Genomic DNA, 20,877 nt, shown 5'->3' with positions numbered 1-20,877 from the left:
TGAATCATTTGTAGCCTTCGCCTTAGATCATAAAGAGGTCCCATGGGCATTTTAGTACCTTTGGACTACCAGTCACTACAGGGCTTCCTACCTCCATTTGCATTTTTTTTTTTTTTTTTGTTTACCGTTGCCGCCTTGGGCCATTTATCAAACCAATGAGAAATTGATCTGAAGGCAGGATATGAGCGGCCCTCGCCAAGTCAAGAGATAAGCCCAGACCAGCAGGACAATATAAGGCCAGCGAAGTGAGCGAATCAACGATCATCCCAAGATAATTTATAGATCAATGTACTCTTGGTGGTCGCCTAATTTATGCCAGTAAGACGATAATAGAGATCTATGGCAGGTGAAGATGTTTCCACAGATTAGCAAACACATGCTTCTACGCTGCTTATTACAAGGTAGCGATCACTATTATTTATTTATTTATTTTATTTATTTTTTTTCCACAGACACCTCTAATAAAGAGGAAACACGAGTTCATCCACTTCCCTCTCCGTATTTCCATTCCATTTTCCTACTCATATTTTGGAAGTGAAGTCACCTGTGATGATTTCTATTTTATGCAATCGGGGCTGGCTGGTCCTGTATAGACCCCCATATCCGCTTTTCATTAACCAAAAGTTATCAACTCGAATTATGTTTATACGTCTCTGCAAATTTCATCCTCAAAATTCTAGGTACATGACTGCCCAAACCTAGCTCATTGTTCGGTATGTTCGGTGTCATCATATCTCGCACACTTAGATGCTCACCTACATCTCAGCTTAATGACTCATTCAATATTTATTTACTTATATTTATTTGTATGGTTATTTATGTGTTTATTTGTATTTATTATTCTTAATATTTCAAGGTTCAAAATGACAAATATATTTTTCATTCACTCTATGAAAGGAATGCAGCTTAACAGAGAGCCTCCGTTTTCTGCATATTTCACATATATAAAAAGTCCCGTCTGTTCAAGCTTTGTTTTAGTGCGTGCAGCTGACTGAGGAAGTTGGATTCTCTCTCTCTCTCTCTCTCTCTCTCTCTCTCTCTCTCTTGCGAAGATTAAATAAAGACTTGCGGCTTCTTAAGTAGAAAGAGAGCGTCATGCAATATATGTGCCTGATTTCTGAAATCTACAGTAAAAGCACGTACATCGCCACCGACAAACGATCGACAGGTGACCATAATGGAATATATTAAATTCTTGTTTATAATATTCAAAACAAAATTAAAGAATTTCATCTTCCATCAAACTTAAAAATGACTCATCGAAACTAGGGGAAAAAATGGTTAGTTAGGTCAAGGTGCATTGTTGTGAAGTCGTAGAAATTAGCTGCATAATTCCTAAAAAAATCAAATGGGATGTAGGTGAAGGCAGGTCGCGTAGCCTGTACAGAAAGCTGAGTGGAGAGGGCAGGCCAGCCAATGTTTTGCTTCACGCCATGTTGAGACCGCGGCTTCCCATAACGCTAAAGTAAGATTCCCCAGCATTTATCCTCTTTACTGCGAATTTCTTCTTCTTTGACCTATATGACATCACGGCACACTAAGAACCGAGGAAGTGTTTCATATCTTGGTTGTACGTTAGTCCTGTTGTGTGGATGTGCTAAATGCCAATAAGCGAATTTGACAGGCGGGAGGCGGGAGGTGATGAATGTTTGGTGTTTGTTCGATTAAATATCCACGATTATATATGCCGTGTTTGACTATTGAACAGGCTAACATACACTTTACTAAACGTAGCTGCTTGCATTCTACTGCATTCTACTGTCCATGCCCAAATATTTACGGAACAAAGGATGGAGTTATGAAGATATTTGCAAAACTCAAGGTAGAAACAGTGTGTAGTGTGCTAGAGTTTGTGTTCATCTTGCCTCACATATGATCTCAGGATGTTGATGAAGTGTAGTGTCGCGCCTTATTACGTGAGTTCTTATTGATAGTTTGGCTTCCTAGCATTATATATTCGTTGTTGTATACGTGTCTCACAGATTGCATGAAAAATTAACGTAATCTAAGCAAACTCATGTGTAGTCAGTATTGTACCTGGTTCTGAAGTGGTAGGAGCAAAAGTTAGCTTGGTTTTTATTTGTTTATTTATTTTGTTATCATAACTGCTTTCACAACATCATTATTTTTGTGCTTTTATTCTTCATTCAGGTTTTCACAAATTGTAAAACACACACACACACACACACACACACACACAGAGGAATGTGGTGGATTTGTAGGTGAACTGACATTTTTCTTTTCCCTCTGCAGAGTGAGAGCAACAGTAGTATGAAGAATGGATATTCAACCTTTTGGAAACCTCGTTATGAAGACTTCTGAACCTCCTGTTCTGGCACCCAGCCATAATGAGTCTTCAGCAGTTGAACTCAAGGCAGAGGGGCAGTATTGTCTAGCTGCTACACAGAACAGGAAGGAAGAGGAGGAGGAAGAAGAAGAAGAAGAAGGAGAAGGAGAAGGAGAAGAAGAAGAAGAAGAAGAAGAGAAAGAGGAAAAGGAGATACAAGAACAGAAAGAACCAAGAAAGAAAGTTAGGCGTGGCAGAGCAAAGGTTCTTTCAGCCTTGATTTCTTTTCATTGCCATGAAACGTAATTTTTTGTATGAAATTTTATTGGAGTGTAGGTACATTTTTTGCAAATTTTAATGAACCAACTTGAATAAATACACATGACTCAACAAAATGTGCCATTTTAACACTTTTATATTAATTTGAAGGCAAAGCGGAAAGGAAGAACACAGCAAAGTTTGGCCTTGGCTAATGCACAAGTAGCAGCAGCAGCCTTCACCTTCATGCGGAAGCGACGGCAGGACCTCACACTTGGAGCCAAAGTCAAGGCAAGCTATCTGTTTTGTATAATTTTGTCTGAGTTTAACTTCACTGTGGGTTTCATTGCTCCTATTTTTCAATATCAAATTACAGCATTACATCTTTTTGAGAGAAAATTCTAGTTTTCTTTTATTTAGGTTCATTGCTTGATTATATCGGACTTCATCATCATACTGATGTATATTATGAAGAATAACTTCTTATACTCTTTATTAAGAATTCATTTCTTTTAAACTCTTCCCATATTGGGGATTCTACTATATTCTTTATCTTATTTAATTTGATTATATGTGATAATTTCCCAGGATTCTTAACTCTGATTGTATGTGATCATTTCCCAAGAATGTTAACTTATGTATGGACTCTTTAGTTTTATGAACTGCATTTTATGAATATCAGTCTGAATATTTTCCATTTAGTTTCTTATACATTTCCATTTTTATTGGTAGCTGTGTAATTTTGTATAAAATCATCAAAAAATATTTTGCTTAGGAACTTAAGCAGACATAAGTTGCATGATTAGCAACAAACATGATCACTGTATATTGGTTAATGAAGGGAGATGAAAGCTGAAGCTGGTGGTGAACAGTGGTCTCCAAGAATGGAGCAAGTCAGAATGTGCTCCAATTTTGAAGTTAAGAATTTTTCATAGTGTAGAGGAGTGAGGCGGGAGATATACAACACTGACGAATTTATTATGAGAGTGACTCTGAAGTTGAACTCAGGTAGTAGAAAATTCAGAAGACTCAAGAGGTACAAGTATGCAAAGTGCATGCAGTGTAGTGTGAGAAGGAAGAGAATTGTGCTTTAGAGGACTGACTGTGACTAACCTCTTGTGTTGTAAGACACAAAAGGTAAATGTTCAGGGAGATCATAACTAGGTTTGAGGCAAGTTCACAGCATCCACCTATGCTGTTGTATATGAATCCTTGGGAGCAAATTGTTTGTACCTGTGACTAAAAATCAGTGCTTAGTAAAAGAGTAACTGTATAATTACTGCATTGTATTAGTGTATGTATTCATATATGGTAGTCCTCTAATCCATTTCTTTTCTACGGTTGTTTACAATTTTGTATGATTTTATTAAACTATTAATTTTTTTTTTTTTTTGCCATTTTGCAGGTTCTTGAAATGCTGGAGAAGGAACCTAAAATTCCCCAGGGCAAGATTGCTTCTATATTTCGTGTGAGTCAAAGCCAAGTTTCAAGAATAATGAAAAATAAGGAAGCCATCATGACACAGTGGAACCGATTTGCCACGCCTGACCGTAAGCGTTGTCGCTTGGGCAAGGCTGGTGCACTTGAGCAAAAACTTGTTGACTGGTACAAGGAAGCAAAAAAGGAAGACTTGCCTATTTCAGGGCCGATTCTGATGGAAAAAGCAAAATCTATAGGAAATGAAATGGGTATTGACTTCAAGCCTTCTGCTGGATGGCTTGGAAGGTGGAAAGACAGAAACGGAGTTACTTTAAAGAGATTTAAAGATAAAGATGGGGCTCTGTCTGTAACAAAAGTTGGCAATCATTGGAGACGGTACATGTTTACCAAAGCAACAAAAGATTATTCACCTCAGAATGTTTGGGTAATAGATGAAACTGTGTTAGCCTATGATGCTTTACCTGAACACTCAGTACCTGGAGTAGTGAGTGGTACTGACAAGATTTCTATTATATTAGCATGCAATCTTGCTGGGACTGAGCGAAAACCTCCAGTGATCATAGGTAATTCTCAGGCTCTTAACTCTGTCAACCTTCCCACACCATTCCAGCATCATCCAGAATCTGCTGTCACGCTTGATTTCTTTTCCTCTTGGTTGAAGGAGTGGGATCGTGAACTCCATACGAAACGAAAAAAAATTGTTGCGTTAATGAGTAAAATGCCACATCATCCAGAAAATCCTCATGTATTTAATATAAATGTGACTTTTTTCCCTCAAGATACATCCACAGTGTTACAGCCATTGCAATTGGGCATTATAAATGTATTTAAATCTTTGTACAGGTATCAACAGCTCAAATATGTTATGGCTAGGACACAAGCTGGTGAAAAAATTGGTCTTAGCAATATGTTCAGTCAGAATATTCTTTCAGCACATTCACTTAGTCTGTCTCTTTTAGATGCTGTTTTTATGGTGCATAGAGCTTGGAAACATGTAAGCCCAGAGACAATTGTCAAGGGTGTGGTAAAGGCTGGAATGAGTAAGGATGTGGATGCTTTGAATGTGTGTGATCATGTTCAGGCACCACCAGGAATATCTCAAGAAGACTTTGAAGTGCTGGTCAACATGGATGAAAGGCTCAGTATTACTGAATGTACAGAACACCAGCCTCAGACATTAGGTTGTAGTCAGCCAGTAATAGCTGACAATGTACAGTTCCCTCAGCATTTGAACATGTATGGAAATTCAGGAAACAAAACCCAACAGCCCAATCCTCAGATTGATTTATATCCAGGAGCATTGTTTGAATATCCCAGTGTATCTGAAGCAGTTTATGCCTGCCAGATATTGAGACATTATTTGCAGAAACAAGGGGGTAAATTATATGATGGATTTTCAGACTTGGAATCATCTATTCATTTAGATATGATTTTGGATGCAAGACCTGATCTAAGAAATAACTATCAGCCTGACCCCTTACATGACTCCTCCTCAGTTCACAGTTTGGAAGCTCATCAGGCAGCCTTGGAACAGAAAACTGAGTACTTGCAAAAAATGCAGGATGAACTTCATCAACAGAAGATACAGAAAGAAATGAAAAAGGTTACACAGTCCCCAGTAACATTCCAAAATTCACAAGGCTCACACAACACATTACCTCAGGAAATAAGGACTGACCTGCACTCACAGCTGTTAGGGATTCATAGATCAGCAATGTCCAGTCAAGACTTGTCCCGACAGGAAATCCTGAGGCAAGAAGTGCACCACCCTATGCAACATCCTGACTTCATGAGGCAAGATGTGATGAGGCCAGATTACAGGCAGGAGGTTCATCAAGACAGATGCCGTGCCTCACTTGTTGAGCTGCGTTCCTTTAAGCACACTCATGGTGATGTCAGAGAAGATCTAAGAAATGATGGTAAAAATGATTCCATGACACTGACATCAGAGCTAAACAGCCTGTCATCAGATAATCATCCAGCTACAGAACTTCACCATCATGTGATGGATGTGGATCATAATGTGCATCATCCAGATGGAAGACTCAATAATCCTGGAATACCATATTATACTCTGACCAATCCACTACCTCATTATATGCAGTCTAAGTAAGCTTCATCTAATGTTTTATAAATATTCTTCCTACATAACTGTTTCTCTACTCTTTTCTGTGGTATTTCTAAGTGTTTTTGGTATTTAAGACAAGAAACTTAAGGATGGCCAGATGTTATTATTATTTGAACCAATATCCATTTATCCATTAATTAAATTAATTAGATGTAAGTAATTTCCCAGTGTTGCCCAATGCCATAATCAGAACAATCGCACACGTACTGATCAACCAAAAACACCACATGAACTTCCAGGCACATTACCCTCCCACCTGGTCTTACTGGTCGTCTTGATGGTGCCTCAAGGTGTTAGCAATGAAGAACCTACTGTTCTGTTTAAGGTGCCTCGCACGTTTAATACTTGATATCGATTGGCAGGGATAAATTTTCAATATTTTTATTACTATAACTGCTTAACTGGCCTGGGAGACAAATCTATATTATGGGTATACAAGTAAGTTTTAAAGGTAAAGAAAAAGGATGCCACCCCTAAAAAGAGGGTGGGGGGGAGAATGCTGGAAAATCCTGTAGTCTTTGCCATGATGCTTCTTGTGAACTTCCGGTTTGTATCGATCCTTGGGTCCACGCCTTGCTTCTGTTGTCAGCTCTTTTCTCCTTGACTGTTTCCTCAAAGATTGAAATTAGGATCACACTGCACTACGCCGCACAGTATTCGCAGTATGGCTCGGTAGCAGTTGTAGATGAGTTCAATAGAATCAGAAATTTTCTCATTGTTCCCAGAAGTTGTTTTCTTTCTGTTGCTCGTTTCCGTTCTTATTTCTTTATTACTTTTGTTATTACTACTATATTGTTATTTTCTAAATTTTCTTATTCCGTAGACCTTGCCTCCATTTTGTGCGCGCGTGGGAGGTACACTCGAATGCTTTGTTGTGTAGTAAGTAATAATTAATTGCCAATACAACAGTTGATACATACAGTACATAAGTATACTGCAAAATAGCAATGACGTTACCGCTAAAAAATCTGAAAATTATCGAGTTGTGTCACTTCCTCTCTTTCTCGTTATTCCTTGATCGACTTTCAGCTCGAAGCATCGAAGAATGTCAACAAAACACAAGCCCAGGCCCCTCATTGCGGCCCACTCCTCTGCCACCACTCCGCGTGTACCATACCCCAGTTTCCTCCTGTTGTTTGTGCACCAAGAAACACCCTACATACCCTGAAGTTAAGCTGCATTTATTCTCCAGAGATGCGAGAAGGTAAGCAAGCAAATGTCTTTTTTTTTTTTTTTCAAGATATTTTCATCACTAAAAGAAAGCTATAAACTGGCGATTGTTGAACTGACGTTATCAGTCAATCTTTGCTCAGTGAATACGAAGATTCCTTACAGTAAGTCCGTGACACGTACAACAACGAAACTCACACATGTAGTAGAACATATACTGTAGCCTTTCCGTAAATGTGAAAAAAATCTTTAAAGGGCCACGTCTAACGGCTGTATGGCTGGTAGTTGCGCATGTTCCAGAATTTATGACGTTTGTGACGTCACGTTCTTTCTGGCCAATGCCAAGGCAGCACACTACCCTGTAGACAGGAGAGAGCCTTGAGTGCAGGTAGGACTCAGTTTAAGTATGGCTGCTATTGTGCGTGTGTGTGGATGCTATTATTGGAATTTTATGCAAAATTATATTCGCGAGGTGATTTAGCGATAGAGTGCGCAACATGGCTTTTTGCTTCAACAATCGGTGATGTGTCGAGTATAATAGGACTTGGAAGTATATATCTGATGAGGTTAGATTACAGCGGTTAGATTAATGGTCTTGTTTGTGGGTGTTATGATAAGTAAACTTAAGCTAGATTAATGAAGGTTAGGTTAATGTCGGAGTGGGTGGTGTTGGATGAATTGGTTAAATGAACATAAACTATACAGGGCTAACCCATGAACCACGGAAAGTGATCTGTGGGATACCCATCCTGTAAGAGACAAAACAGCACCGTACCGACGATCCTCAGCATCGCATGTGGTGGCATCAAATCACAACACTGGCGGAGCTCTTCAGTCAGGTATTTTGATTTGCCCCGCTGGGTCAAGGTCAAGTTAACATTAATTTAGCTAGTTCAACTCGTTTCCAATTTATCTCAGACCTTTTAACGATTAGCAAGGAATCTGAATTTTTTTCAATATGTGATGTATGTTAGAAAAATGCAGTAAATATATTGAAATCATGTGATTTTATGAATTGTTTTGTTTGTTTTATATTCCATTGATTTGCTACTTGTATAACAACTCTTAAAAGTCAAAGCTGACCTTACTTTGTGCTTTAGTAAAAACAATGAATGTTTTAGTAATGTGCTAACAGATAAACGTGTATTTAACACGCATTTTCTTTGCGTAGCACCATCAAAATGCTGCAGAAAATTGTCTGATGCTAAAACAGTTCCATTCACTTCCCTGGGAAGCCTGGACAGCTCTTGAAGACATGAGCCTCCTTTTCTCCCTGCCTGGAAGGATGGCTCCAGCAATTCCTGCCTCAACTGTCTGCTGTTTGACCGAAGATTCATGCAGGACCTTCCAATACTGTGAGACTAAATTGTTATTCACTCTGTTTCTTATATGGAGTTTTCAACTTATTATATGATTAATCTATTTACTTATTTACGTATTTATTATACTTCAGTGCATAAAATCTGGCATAAGTTGTGTTAGATATTTCGTTCTGTTAACTAAGGGTATAATTTACAATGTATAGGTTGCCATCAACCTAACAAGTCTGAGCACTTCTAATCTGATTTATGAAGACACAAGTTTCCTATCATTGTCTCGTCCTTAGACATTCAAATTTAGTCTTGCTTGTTGATGCGGCATCTTCCTCCATCACCCTCTTGTTTATTCGTACTGACTGGGATGCGTCATGGATAAGAGTCGAATCAGGCGGTTCACAGCAGGCAGTTCACATTGGCAACGCTAAGTGACGAATGTGGAAGCGGAGAGGACATAAATGTGTGAGATGTTAGTGGTGGAGGGATTGGAGTCTTGTGGTGGTGCAGTGGTGTACAAGTGCAGGGGGAAGGAGGTGGTTAGAGAGAGAGGAAAAGGTAGTGGAAGCAACACACACACACACACACACACACACACACACACACACACACATTTATTGACCTCCATCGTTGTGGCACTCGCTAAGCTAGCTTCACTCAAGGATTTGTCTTACCAATAACATGATACCGCCTGCCTAAACTGGTATAATTGAATTACTAGACGTTTCAGGGGTCGTGCCCTATCGTCTTTCGCAAATAAAATCTTTACAAAGCGTCGGACAATAGTGCTATTTTAGCTGTGGATGTTTGAGACTCCGACCTAATTGACAAAATTATGCTTTGGTGTCGTATTTAGATAATAAAGGCAATTTTAAGAGTAAATTTAGGGTAAACTTTCCTAAAATTCACAGGCACCGGTAGCGAGAGATGTCATGATTAGACACCCCGCCCACTCATCCTTTCGTGACGTCGATGTGACAAACTATGACCTATGAGTAATCATCTATCCTCTCCTGTAACTCATTTCCACAGCATTAATTGCTGTGCAGCTTTCCATGCTCAACAATAATGAAAAAAAAAGAAAAAAAATTGTTTGAAATAGGCAGCATGTAGTAGAATATCATTGTATGTATGTTATTGTATTGTACAGTAGTAAGCTACTACGTACTGTGAGATTGTGGTTAGTAGCTATTGCAAGACAATCTCTGCAGCTGTTATTGCCATACATATTGCTTTTTTCTACTCAAGTGTCTATTAAGAATGGTTGTGTGCTAACCAGTTTCATTTTACGTACAGTAAATCCTCAGTAAACCAGTTCAGTAGGACGAAAATCCCATCCAAATGTCTGGAGTTCTAAGATAAGTTACAAGTACAGCTCCTTGCCCCCATTCTACGTCCAAAAAAGTACACTGATTTCACAAGAATATATTTTCTAATGTTGCACTTATTTCGTATCTAGATTTTTTTTTTTTTGTTAAACATTGTAGAGGTATTGTTTCTTTGTAAACATTTTTGTATTTAGTACAGTGCAAAAAAAATTGGGGTGTTATTGTATTGCAAAAATGAAAAATCAAAGTAAATTTTTACGAATGGAGACAACCTGACCAAACTGTGTGTATACAGATGCATGTAAAAATTGTACCCGGCCAAACTATGTGTGTGCAGATGTATGTAAAAATTGTGTCCAAACTGTGTGTATGAAAGTGCATGAAAAAGTTGTGCTCACATGCACCAAGTCGAAAATACTCCAAGGACTACCCGCGTCCAGAGACGATGCAAGAAATTATTCAAAATAAAATAATAGACTATTGGTTTTAATTTTTCAGTAATAATATCCATCCACCTTCTCTCCGGAGAGTCTTTGGATTATTTTCCACTTGAAAACTTGTTTTTGGAGTATTTTCCACAAAAAAAATTTTTCAAAGGGTTTTTTTTTTTTTTAAGGGTTTTCCGCGCATTTTCTGCTAATCTTGATTTTTACCTTTCAGTGTTATAGCAACACAAGAGGAAAAAAAAAAAATCATGAAAAAAAAATCATGCTACAAATTAATACTTTCTAAAGGGATTTTTCAAGGTTTTCTGTGCATTTTTTACAAACTTGGTCTTAATTTTTTGCTACAACTCATTCATTAATATCACTAATCGAGTGTCCAAAACTTAGGAGCAAGAATACACAGTGAAAAATAATTTAATTGTGTCAAAGACTTAAGAGGAAGAAATACACAGTGAAAAATAATTGAAAAATAATTTTTATTCAAAAGAACAATACTGTAAATCATATAAAAATCATTTGTCTTGTGAAGTCTCCGGTACCACTGCAATTCCTGTGCCAGCACCACAGCTAGCTCCCAATCAGTTTCTTGCGGGACAATGGAACGCAAGGGAACAGGATGAGGACGTTTCCTCCAGTACGATGGGCAGGACAGGCTGGCGAAGTTTTCCCATCACCAGCACCTGTAATAGTCATATACAATTAATTACACCTAGTGATATTTAGATATGGATGATTATCGTGACTCAGCTGTGTAGCAAGTGTCTTCCCTGAACAGGAGTCAAGCGCTGTACAAATGGACAAAGTTTAGACAATCTGAAGCAGGATTTTTTTAAAATTAAACGTGCCATTCGAACATCGGTATCACTATTACCACAACTACTACTATGAAATGGACCGTATATAAAAAAAAAAAAAAAAAAAAAAAAAAAAAAAAAAAAAATATATATATATATATATATATATATATATATATATATATATATATATATATATATATATATATATATATATATATATATATATATATATATATATATATATATATATATATCATATTTGCAGTTTGAAAATAAACATATAAAAGTTTAAAATCATAAGAAATTTATATTTACTTGTGAATTTTTATTTATTTATTTTTTTTTTATTAAAACAAGGTAAAAGGAAAACAAGACTCACATTGGACTTTACTTATCAGATTCAACATCAAGAGCCATTTGTTTGGCTCCAAGCTGATGGGATGCTTCTTCCACTGCCATTCCTGCAGCATGCTGCATTTCCTTCTCACATCTTAAAAGAAAGCAAGAAATGCCATTTAAAATACTTAGAAAAATTTTCTAACTTATCCAAAACTTTGTATTTAGATGAGTGGACTAAAATCCACATGAAATTCCAGTTTTCTTTTCTTTTATCCATATAACTATAGCTATTTTGTTAATGGCCTGTGTTTCACTGACTACAAAAACTATGCATCTTATGCATCCATAAACCTAGCTGACATACCCACACGTTAAGGACAGGTGGCATGTAGCACTAACAAAGTTTTAAATTCCATGGATGGTATGCTTGGCAAAGAGAGTGGTTACATAACTGTTTGAAAATTATGCCAAACTTTCAAGATGAATAGTCAAAGGGTTGTGAAGATCTGCAGAATCATTTAGACAAGCTTTTAAAAATGGAATAAAAGATGGAAGGCTTTCATTTAATAAATGTCATATAAAGGAATTTGGGAAGGAACATGGATCTACAAAGACAAACTTAGGCATAAATACAATATCAAGAATAAATTAAGAAAAAGATCTGGGAGTAGTGATGTAGGTTGATCTAGCACCAGAAAAGAAAATAAACAATGTTTGAAGATGCATGTTGGATACTGAGGAACAAAAGAGTAGCATTTCAGCTGTAAAAAAAGAACAAAATAATTTGAACAATGATTAGACCAAAATATGGAATATGTGTGTTCACTCATCAGATAAAAGACTTCAAGGAGACAGAGTACAAAAAATAACAACCAAGATAATGCTTAAGTTGGAAAATCTACTTGATGAGGAAAGAGGAGAGTAATAGGAGACCTTGAATTGATTTAAAGCACACAGCTGAAAAAGCGCTCCCCAGATGTGAGACACCTTGAAACAATAATCTCAAAAGACAATGCTAGCACTTCCTCCCTATCCCCCAAACAAGTCACTCAGCTGTGGTTGGACTTCTTTACCCTGCTGCCATTAAATATCAGCTGCTTCCAGTTGTTATAAGATCATCACTCTAACAATTGCCAGACAGTAACGTTGTTGAATTACTAAGCTATTAAAAATATTAAAATCAAATACAAACCTTAGGACACACTCAGTAATATTCTGAAGATCTGCCACCAGTTTGATGGTTGAGTTTCTTTTTTGTGTCTGTGGCTCCATCAAGTTTTCAAGGTTTTGCAATAATGACACTTGTGTATTGAGAGCACCTGACAATTCATCTGCAGAAATAATAGTTATTATAAATTATAACAAAACAAGAAGTTTACTTATTTAATACAATGCATTAGTTTATGCAAAATAAATACGTTTTAGAATGCAGAGTAGTGTGGCACATAAGTACAATGTCAGTATTACTTTTTAGAACTGACAGTATAAAGAACTTCCCACACACACACTTCTAGATTAGACTTAGCTTTAGGATAAATGTTAAGTATTTCCCCACCCCCTCTGTACATTTTCAGTTTGTTAACTGCCTGAAGGATAAACCGTTTATTATTACTATTATTATTATTATTATTATTACACACACACACCTGCACATTCCTCAAGAGTAAGTTAAATAAAAATCCATCTTAGCTGCTGAATCTCTACAGGGGAAGAGTACAGATCCTCATCAATCGCCTTTAAATGAACATTAGTTGCACAAGCAAAGGTGAAAAAATGATTGCATATAATAATAACACATAATGACTCAATATTTTTCACCTAAACTGACCTCTGTATTGGACATGGTCTTGAGGAACATATATATTTTCCATCTTGATTTGGTGCAACTTTTTCTCAAGTTCTCTCTCCATAATCCTTTCTGCTTCTTCACAGGCTGGAAGGTCATCTGTGTTAAAAGATGCAATGTAATGAATGTTCTTTTCATATTTATACCTCACCTGTAAACTAGACTGACCGATAAATAAATAAACATTAGATCATTAACTAATTAAATAAATCCATCTATCCATAAACTACACCAATATCCCAAAAAGAGGGTGCAGCCAAGACATGATATCTAGATGCACACATACATCATCACAATTACAACTACAAAAATTCCCTCACATCTTAGTCTTTAAGCTTCTATGGAAGAGAGGGTCAATCCTCATCAACCACAAGGCATGAGTCATTGAAAAATGCTTACAAAAATTATTAGACCAAAACATGGAATATGTGTGGTCCCTCACCAAATTAAACATTTCAAGAAGAGAGTATAAATGATAAAAATGACGACGGTGTCAAAGTTGGAAAAAATAAAAGAAATGGAAAGAGAGTGAGAGGAGACTCTGAACTGATTTAACACACACATTTTTATTATTACTACAAGAATTATAATTTTCTTACACATTACTACCAGCCCAACACACTGCAATCAATATACTTCAGGAAAATACAGTTTACTAACTTTCAAGTGCCTCGAGAAGTTTCATTTGCAGACCATAAGCCTCACTGACCCTCTGGTGGTGTACAAGGATGTCAGTTTTCTGCTTCAATTCAGAAACTTCTTGTTGCTTCTCACTGACTAAATGCTCCAAGAAAGCAATTTGTTTCTGTTCAGAATAAAACAAGTGATCATATTTCAATGATGTAATCAAGCTCCCTGTAAAAATATAAATCAAAACACTTCGTAAGCTAATCACTATTTCATCTTTTGAGTGACGTATTTACAGTGGAGCAAGGTCAGCAGGATGGTAATAACATAAAGGCAGAATAAAAATTTGACTGTCTATAACTAAGGTAGTACAAACTCAAGCCAGATTTTAGAAAAGATAAGTTAACAACCCTACTATTTTTGTCCCTCTAAGACTGAATAAAAATCTATCTTACATGCTGGGCCTCTGCTATAGTTAAAGCAAACACAAGATACTTCAGGTGGGGCAGTAATGGGAATTCCCTATCCAGTTGTGTTGTCACTTTAAATCCAGCTAGGCCTATAGTATCTCAAGTGCTGGTTATTCAGTATTCAAAATAGTCTTTAAATATTTTTATATAGTAAAATAAGGCTATATAATGTGAATGTATCAAATTTTAGGAGAATAATAATGATTCATGTATGGAAATGAATCCACATCATGTGACAACAATGTGTTGCTCAGCAACACTGTCATGTCCATGGTCAAAGTTGTTGGGTGGCAGCTCATGGGCTCAGGTCACTATTCCCTGGCTGGGGCTGAAGTGACAGTGCTGCCAGGTAGGAAATTTCTGCACCTCCCCTACATACATTATGTTCATAATTTTGCATCCCACTTTATCATTAGGATCAGTTGCAGAAACATCCTGTCTGGTTTACCTCTACCACACTACAATGGATCCATCATCTTTCCTGAATCTGATCCAATAACAATGATAATAATAAAGCCTTACCTGCATTTCTCTGAGCTGAAGAGCAAAAGCCTTTTCACTGCTAATATCTACATATCCCCAATGAAGATATTTCACGTACTCTTGTTCTAGCATCTCTGGAGTTACTTCAACTAATGTGCTAGCATCACAATCATTCTGTAAAAATACAATGCTGAGTCATAAAAATTTCAGGATTTATGGAGAGATGAATAGGGCAGTGGATCAGCAACCAAAAATGTTAACCAGTCCAGCATCATTACACAAATGAGTGAGATACAAAATTAATATCCAACACACCCCAAAATGAAATGGCAATAAATGTCTTACTTGAGGTTCTTCCTCGCTTACTGATGAAAGAACAGTTCTGTTTCCACTGCTGTTTCCCTCTGGTCTGATGACTGATATATCTGGAAGCTCCAGCAATGCAGCTCTGGCAGTGTTATGCTTAAAACCTCCTGGAGTAACACCACTCACAATTGTTGAGCTGAAAAACAAAATATTCCCTTCAAGATTAATGTTTATGTTAATGACCTGAGAAGCTAGACAGTACAAACTACGAGTATCAGCAACTTTTATATGAGACCTTGAAAATAAATGTTGTTTTCTTTTCTTTTGATATCTGTTCTTAAAAAATGCCACTAAGGGGTGGCCATAATATCTGTTCCTGTTCATACACTATACATGAGGACAACAGCTTTCTCCCCTACTTTCTCTCTCATTTGAAGTATCCTGAGACAGTCCTACTTCAAAGACAGCATTCTTTTGCATAAAGCAGTTACCTTGCTCAGACATACAACTGACATCTCATTCTTTCCAAAGTGACCAAGGCATCATTAGATGCTGCATCTGACCACTTTTGTAATTCTTGTGACTGCTTCCCACACTACAAGATTTACTCTTCCCTCTTTAACCAGAAAAGCCAAGCCTGACTTACAAACTTCAATTACTTTGTTTCCTCTATTTACACCACTGACATCTCTCAGGCACATCAGCACTACTGCCATGATAATAGCAGGCAACCTTTGATTTTCTTCTTTACTTCCATGCTTACAGTACCTCCACTTATATGCTAAAACAACTACACCATCATCCTTCTTGCAAAACATAAATATCATATCACATATTTCTGAGTTACTCAAAGCTGAACCAAAATACTGACACTTATTCATATCCTCTATTATTTTCTCAACATTGTTATACCTCAGCATACTGTTGTTTTTTCCACTGGCTACATCTGCCATCAAGGTTGTATTTAAAGCTGTGGAGTGAAGGATTTCTTTGCTACCAACAACTGCGGGCCTGCTAGGCTTACTGGCACCAACTCTTGCTGATCTAGGCTTTAAAGCTGTGCTTCGCTGGGGTACTGGCTGGTGTGGGGCAGCTTGCCGAGTTGTAGACGTGGACTGCGCTGGTATGTTTGGCTTTGTTCTTAATAAATCCTCCGGCTTGCCTCTGAAAGAAACGTTATGTAAAAATTACTGCTATGGCCAGCTATATTCCTCACTGCATACACTTTATGAGTCCACATCACACACTTTACAGTATATCTTAGCTTCTAGAAAACACATCATAATTAATTGCTCCTACTCATAATTTATGTTAGTTTATGAGTACATATATAATTGATATTTTTGTCTAATCCCAAAAGCTGGTATCAACTGAGAATATTTATACATGCACAGATAATTACCATACATCATCTTTTCTATGAAACACAGAAATTTTACCTGATAAGTTTGGACTTCTGGATCTGCTTCTTATTTACAGAAGGACCTGCATTAAGGGTTTCATTTGACCAGCTCCTGCTCTGACTGCTGGAGCTGCCACTACTGTTGCTATTGACAGTGTTGTTCCGTGATGCTGTGGAGGTCTTGTAACGCGAAGGAACCACTTTGACTTTAGGGTGGTCCTTTCTTGTTTTTCCACTTGTGATAAAAAAAAGAAAATGATGTTATAATGAATAGAAAGTAGCATTTTTATCTTAACTTAGAATTTAAGTTTTGAGAGTGACCATCAACAGTATAATGAAAAAAATTTTTTGTACAAATAATTAGCCCAAATGACTGCAATATTTTGCTTTACATATCTGACCTTCACTTCACAATCCACACCTGTATCCCACTTTCCCAACAACCTGCCATACATCCACTCAAACCTGCAGCTTTCCTCACTTTCATCTTCATTGTTATGTGCATTTTCTCCCTCATGATCAATGACTATTAAACTCATTTACACAAATCTGTTCCTTGTTCCCTTCCAACAATTGCAAGAATTTAAAGTTGCTTACTGTCCTCTATATTCAGCAAAACTTCAAAGTTCAATGTCCATCTCTTCCTTACAGGACCATTCATAAATGAAATCCTTTCATTCTCAGTTTTTGGACCTTTTTTCATTCCTTGATGGTTTATGTCACATCCTTTCATCTCTTTTCAAAAGTTTTATCCCCTTGAAAGCAGTAATACAGTAACACCCATTGTGCAGTGTCTGCTTGGTATATGGCCAGACAGAGCATCACTACTGTAATCACAATAAATAAGGAATACCTGACATGTGTGCTGTCTATGGATTTCTCTGTGTCTTCTAATTCTTGATTGGAATCACATTTGCTGGAAGTATTTGATGAGGCTGAGAGTGTCATATCTGAAAATAATGAAATGCTGAATGGTTATGGATCAAAGGACCGAAGTGAGAATGGATAGTTTCAAATCATGATTAGATGCTTCCAACAGAAGTAACATATCTGTGTACTGTTTGTTTCCTAAATTATAAGCATGGACTGAAAAAAACACACAAAATGGTTATTTTTCTGAAGTGAAGTAAAACATACTGTAAGAGCACAGTTTGTTGTTAACAATCTTCCAAATTATAAGGTTGTGATGTTCCAGAGAGAGAGAGAACATTGCATATTTGTAACTGAAGAAGAAACAATCTACATCACCTTTCTACCCTTCTAGACAGGGTGGAATCAAAAGCTTTTTGTCTCATCAACTCCTCTCCTCTAACTGACTGTCTTCAGCCTCTCTCTCACCACCGCAGTGTTGCATCTCTAGCTGTCTTCTACCGCTATTTTCATGCTAACTGCTCTTCTGATCTTGCTAACTGCATGCCTCCCCTCCTCCCGCGGCCTCGCTGCACAAGACTTTCTTCTTTCTCTCACCCCTATTCTGTCCACCTCTCTAATGCAAGTTAACCAGTATTCTCAATCATTCATCCCTTTCTCTGGTAAACTCTGGAACTCCCTGCCTGCTTCTGTATTTCCACCTTCCTATGATTTGAATTCCTTCAAGAGGGAGGTTTTAAGACACTTATCCATCAGTTTTTGACTACTACTTTGACCCTTTTATGGGACTGGGATTTCAGTGGGCATTTTTTTTATTGGATTTTTGTTGCCCTTGGCCAGTGTCCCTCCGAAAAAAAAAAAAAAAAAAAAAAAAAAAAAAAAACTGGGAAATGTAGTTGATAATGTTCACCATGAAAATGTACCCATTAGACAAATAAGAAGGCCTAGATGAAAACTGACACATTCAACATTTATACCACATTATTAGAGAAAGAATTAAAAATATTTCCTGGTGTAAGAATTTGCTGCCAAAATAATTCAAACAATATGCACAGAAAATAAAGTTTTCAGTAAGTTTTCTTACAGTCACCAACAAAATTTCATTCACAGCACTACTCTATGCAAGTCATAAGTGTGATGTACAAGTGTACATGGTTATACACGTAACTTTTTTGCTTTTGTTAACATATACTTTAGTTATGTAGTCAAAAATCACCTATTAAATCTTCTTAAAAATTCCAATAATAATCTCAACAATTTACAAAGAAAGAAACACAAGAAACCACAGAGAGAGAGAGAGAGAGAGAGAGAGAGAGAGAGAGAGAGAGAGAGAGAGAGAGAGAGAGAGAGAGAGAGAGAGAGAGAGAGAGAGAGAGAGAGAGAAACATAAAATGCAACTGTTACTACCAATGGAATAGGAAATTAAAACAAAATAAGTAACATATGCTACAGTACAGGCTAGAGATAAATAACAATAGAATAAGAAAAATTCAAATTCCCTTACTCTACCAAATACTGAACTTATTGCACAAAGAAGCACAGCACCATCCAAATGATAATGTCACCTTACCATTACTTTCATCAGTAGTGAGTTGTGGACCTGAACTCTCTCTGCTGCATTCTGCATAAGAGAGCTGCTTAGTAATTCCTCCCCCATCCTCCTGTGAGCCGGGCATGCCAGGATCCTCTGCTGAAGCCATCTTATCCCCTGAAAAGATGGAACCCTTCAAACTATCACTTCTTGGCATGGCATCATGAGACTTCTTGGCATCATGAGACTGCAATGGCCATGCAAATATGTTAATGTAAAGTAAAATAAAGTGAAGGAAAACAGGATTTTATGACAGGCCAGTATCAAGAGTAGGAGTTTAAATATTTTAAGATAATCAAATAATAATAGTAAAAATAATAATAATAATAATAATAATAATAATAATAATAATAATAATAATAATAATAATAATAATATAATGGGATATGTGAAAGATAAGAGGATTAGAACACACAAGGAGGAAATACATAAAAGACTTCTGTTGTGGTCATCTCCAGTCAGCAGTTTCTAGAAACAGGCAACAGATACAGATAGAAAGATGCATCTGCCCTTGGGGGAATATCAACAGAAAGATCCAATACCTTGCCATCAAAAAATCTCTTGTGAATCTGGAAAGGGCATACTGTATTTGTTAAGGAAGACAACAGGAACATTAGATAGACCAGAGTTTAAATCTGTTTGTTGTTTCTTCCCGCAAATAATTAATTTGAATTTTTTGCTCCACCTGTTCCCTCAAAAACAAATGATTTGCAATAAAAACAAAAAAAGCAGATTAGTACAAAACAGATCTACCAGAAATCTACCAGAAAACTAATTTGGTCCACAAATATAAATACCACAACAGTAACTCACTCACAATGTTCCCCCAAGAGGACTGGCCACTGCTCACCCAAGACCACCAGCCAAGTCACACCACCACCTAAGTAACCTAACAAAACTAACTTAACCTAACTACTTTAACCTAACCTAATGAAACTAACTTAACCTAACGAAACTAACCAAATCTAAACTAACTAAACTTAAAAAATTGCTCAGTGTTATAAACAATTTGTGGTGGGTATATAAGGAGTTCAATCTACTCAGAATAAGAAGCACTATCTGATGAGAAGGGTAAGAAAAGCCATGTTGAGACTGGTGAAAGAGTAAAATAATACCTTTATGACTTGGTCTTAAGGGGCTGACACCTCGGTAAGCCTTTCTTATCTTCCTTTTTGTTGTCTTAGGCCAGTGTCTCTCTTACATATAAAAAGGAAAAGGCATGTGCAAGTTTAATGGTTTCTTCCATCTTCCTTCACGTTCTCTAATCCTTCCACAATACAATGGCCGAGGGCGTGACTTCCTTAACACTCAAAGGAACTCTAGCCCCACTCATAACACCCACCTCACCAGATGCTTCCTGCCCACTTTGTAGTATAGTATATCCAGTAACGAAACAAGGGTTCAGATAGCTACCTGATCACCTCTTAATCCCTTGTACCCTCGGTGAGCTCCTGCCTGTAGTCTATCAAAGCTGCACGAGTTAAATTTTGGAGATGAAGTCCGTTGCTGAAGTCAAACATGGCGGGGCCGAAGTGTGCGGGACACACACACACACACACACACACACACACACACAGAGAGAGAGAGAGAGAGAGGGAGAGAGAGAGATTATAACATTGTAAAATCAACTGACACTTATATACACCTCCAGAATACTTCCCTATTCATCTCCTTAACACTTTCAATGATATTTGACTCGTATGCAGATAAGAGGGAATGAAAATTTACATTCTTATTTTTACGGTTATAACAATGACATTTAAACGATTATTTCCA

The 20,877-nt window shown here is 37.1% G+C and overlaps 2 protein-coding genes across 9 annotated transcripts; one reads left to right on the top strand and one right to left on the bottom strand.

The window, feature by feature from the left end:
- Positions 1–1,339: 1,339 nt before the first annotated feature.
- On the top strand, positions 1,340–10,859 carry LOC135111006 (tigger transposable element-derived protein 4-like). Of its 8 annotated transcripts, none has more exons than XR_010273518.1 (8): positions 1,340–1,465; positions 2,254–2,551; positions 2,717–2,836; positions 3,951–6,094; positions 7,143–7,317; positions 7,989–8,122; positions 8,519–8,638; positions 10,585–10,859. XR_010273518.1 is itself a non-coding variant. In XM_064023856.1 (6 exons), exons 2-5 carry the CDS (start codon positions 2,279–2,281, stop codon positions 7,279–7,281), a joined length of 2,676 nt encoding a protein of 891 aa, XP_063879926.1. In that variant the 5' UTR covers positions 1,340–1,465; positions 2,254–2,278; the 3' UTR covers positions 7,282–7,317; positions 8,519–10,399. The 8 variants fall into 8 exon arrangements, 1 of the variants encoding a protein (XP_063879926.1); XR_010273517.1 differs by lacking the exon at positions 10,585–10,859 and adding an exon at positions 9,508–10,399; XR_010273522.1 differs by lacking the exon at positions 7,989–8,122.
- Positions 10,828–20,613, bottom strand: LOC135111009 (uncharacterized). The gene is made up of 12 exons (XM_064023862.1): positions 20,515–20,613; positions 19,081–19,288; positions 17,494–17,590; positions 16,678–16,875; positions 16,151–16,402; positions 15,278–15,434; positions 14,972–15,106; positions 14,013–14,157; positions 13,335–13,451; positions 12,699–12,837; positions 11,547–11,657; positions 10,828–11,050 (listed from the first exon to the last, which is right to left on the bottom strand). Exons 2-11 carry the CDS (start codon positions 19,256–19,258, stop codon positions 11,555–11,557), a joined length of 1,521 nt encoding a protein of 506 aa, XP_063879932.1. The 5' UTR covers positions 19,259–19,288; positions 20,515–20,613; the 3' UTR covers positions 10,828–11,050; positions 11,547–11,554.
- Positions 20,614–20,877: the final 264 nt, after the last annotated feature.

The sequence above is a fragment of the Scylla paramamosain genome, chromosome 21 (assembly GCF_035594125.1).
Source record: "Scylla paramamosain isolate STU-SP2022 chromosome 21, ASM3559412v1, whole genome shotgun sequence".
Classification (NCBI taxonomy): domain Eukaryota; kingdom Metazoa; phylum Arthropoda; class Malacostraca; order Decapoda; family Portunidae; genus Scylla; species Scylla paramamosain.
This window is presented reverse-complemented; position numbering and strand designations above follow the sequence as displayed.

Bases quoted from the DNA above. Each gene is read 5' to 3' on its own strand.
- LOC135111006 (XM_064023856.1), top strand. From the start codon at position 2,279: ATGGATATTCAACCTTTTGGAAACCTCGTTATGAAGACTTCTGAACCT. The intron at 2,552-2,716 runs GTTCTTTCAGCC...ATTAATTTGAAG, and splicing joins TTAGGCGTGGCAGAGCAAAG to GCAAAGCGGAAAGGAAGAAC. The intron at 6,095-7,142 runs GTAAGCTTCATC...ATCGACTTTCAG, and splicing joins CCTCATTATATGCAGTCTAA to CTCGAAGCATCGAAGAATGT.
- LOC135111009 (XM_064023862.1), bottom strand. From the start codon at position 19,258: ATGCCAAGAAGTGATAGTTTGAAGGGTTCCATCTTTTCAGGGGATAAG. The intron at 16,876-17,493 runs GTATTCCTTATT...TTTTATCACAAG, and splicing joins ATAGACAGCACACATGTCAG to TGGAAAAACAAGAAAGGACC. The intron at 11,658-12,698 runs GTTTGTATTTGA...CTTTCTTTTAAG, and splicing joins ATTACTGAGTGTGTCCTAAG to ATGTGAGAAGGAAATGCAGC.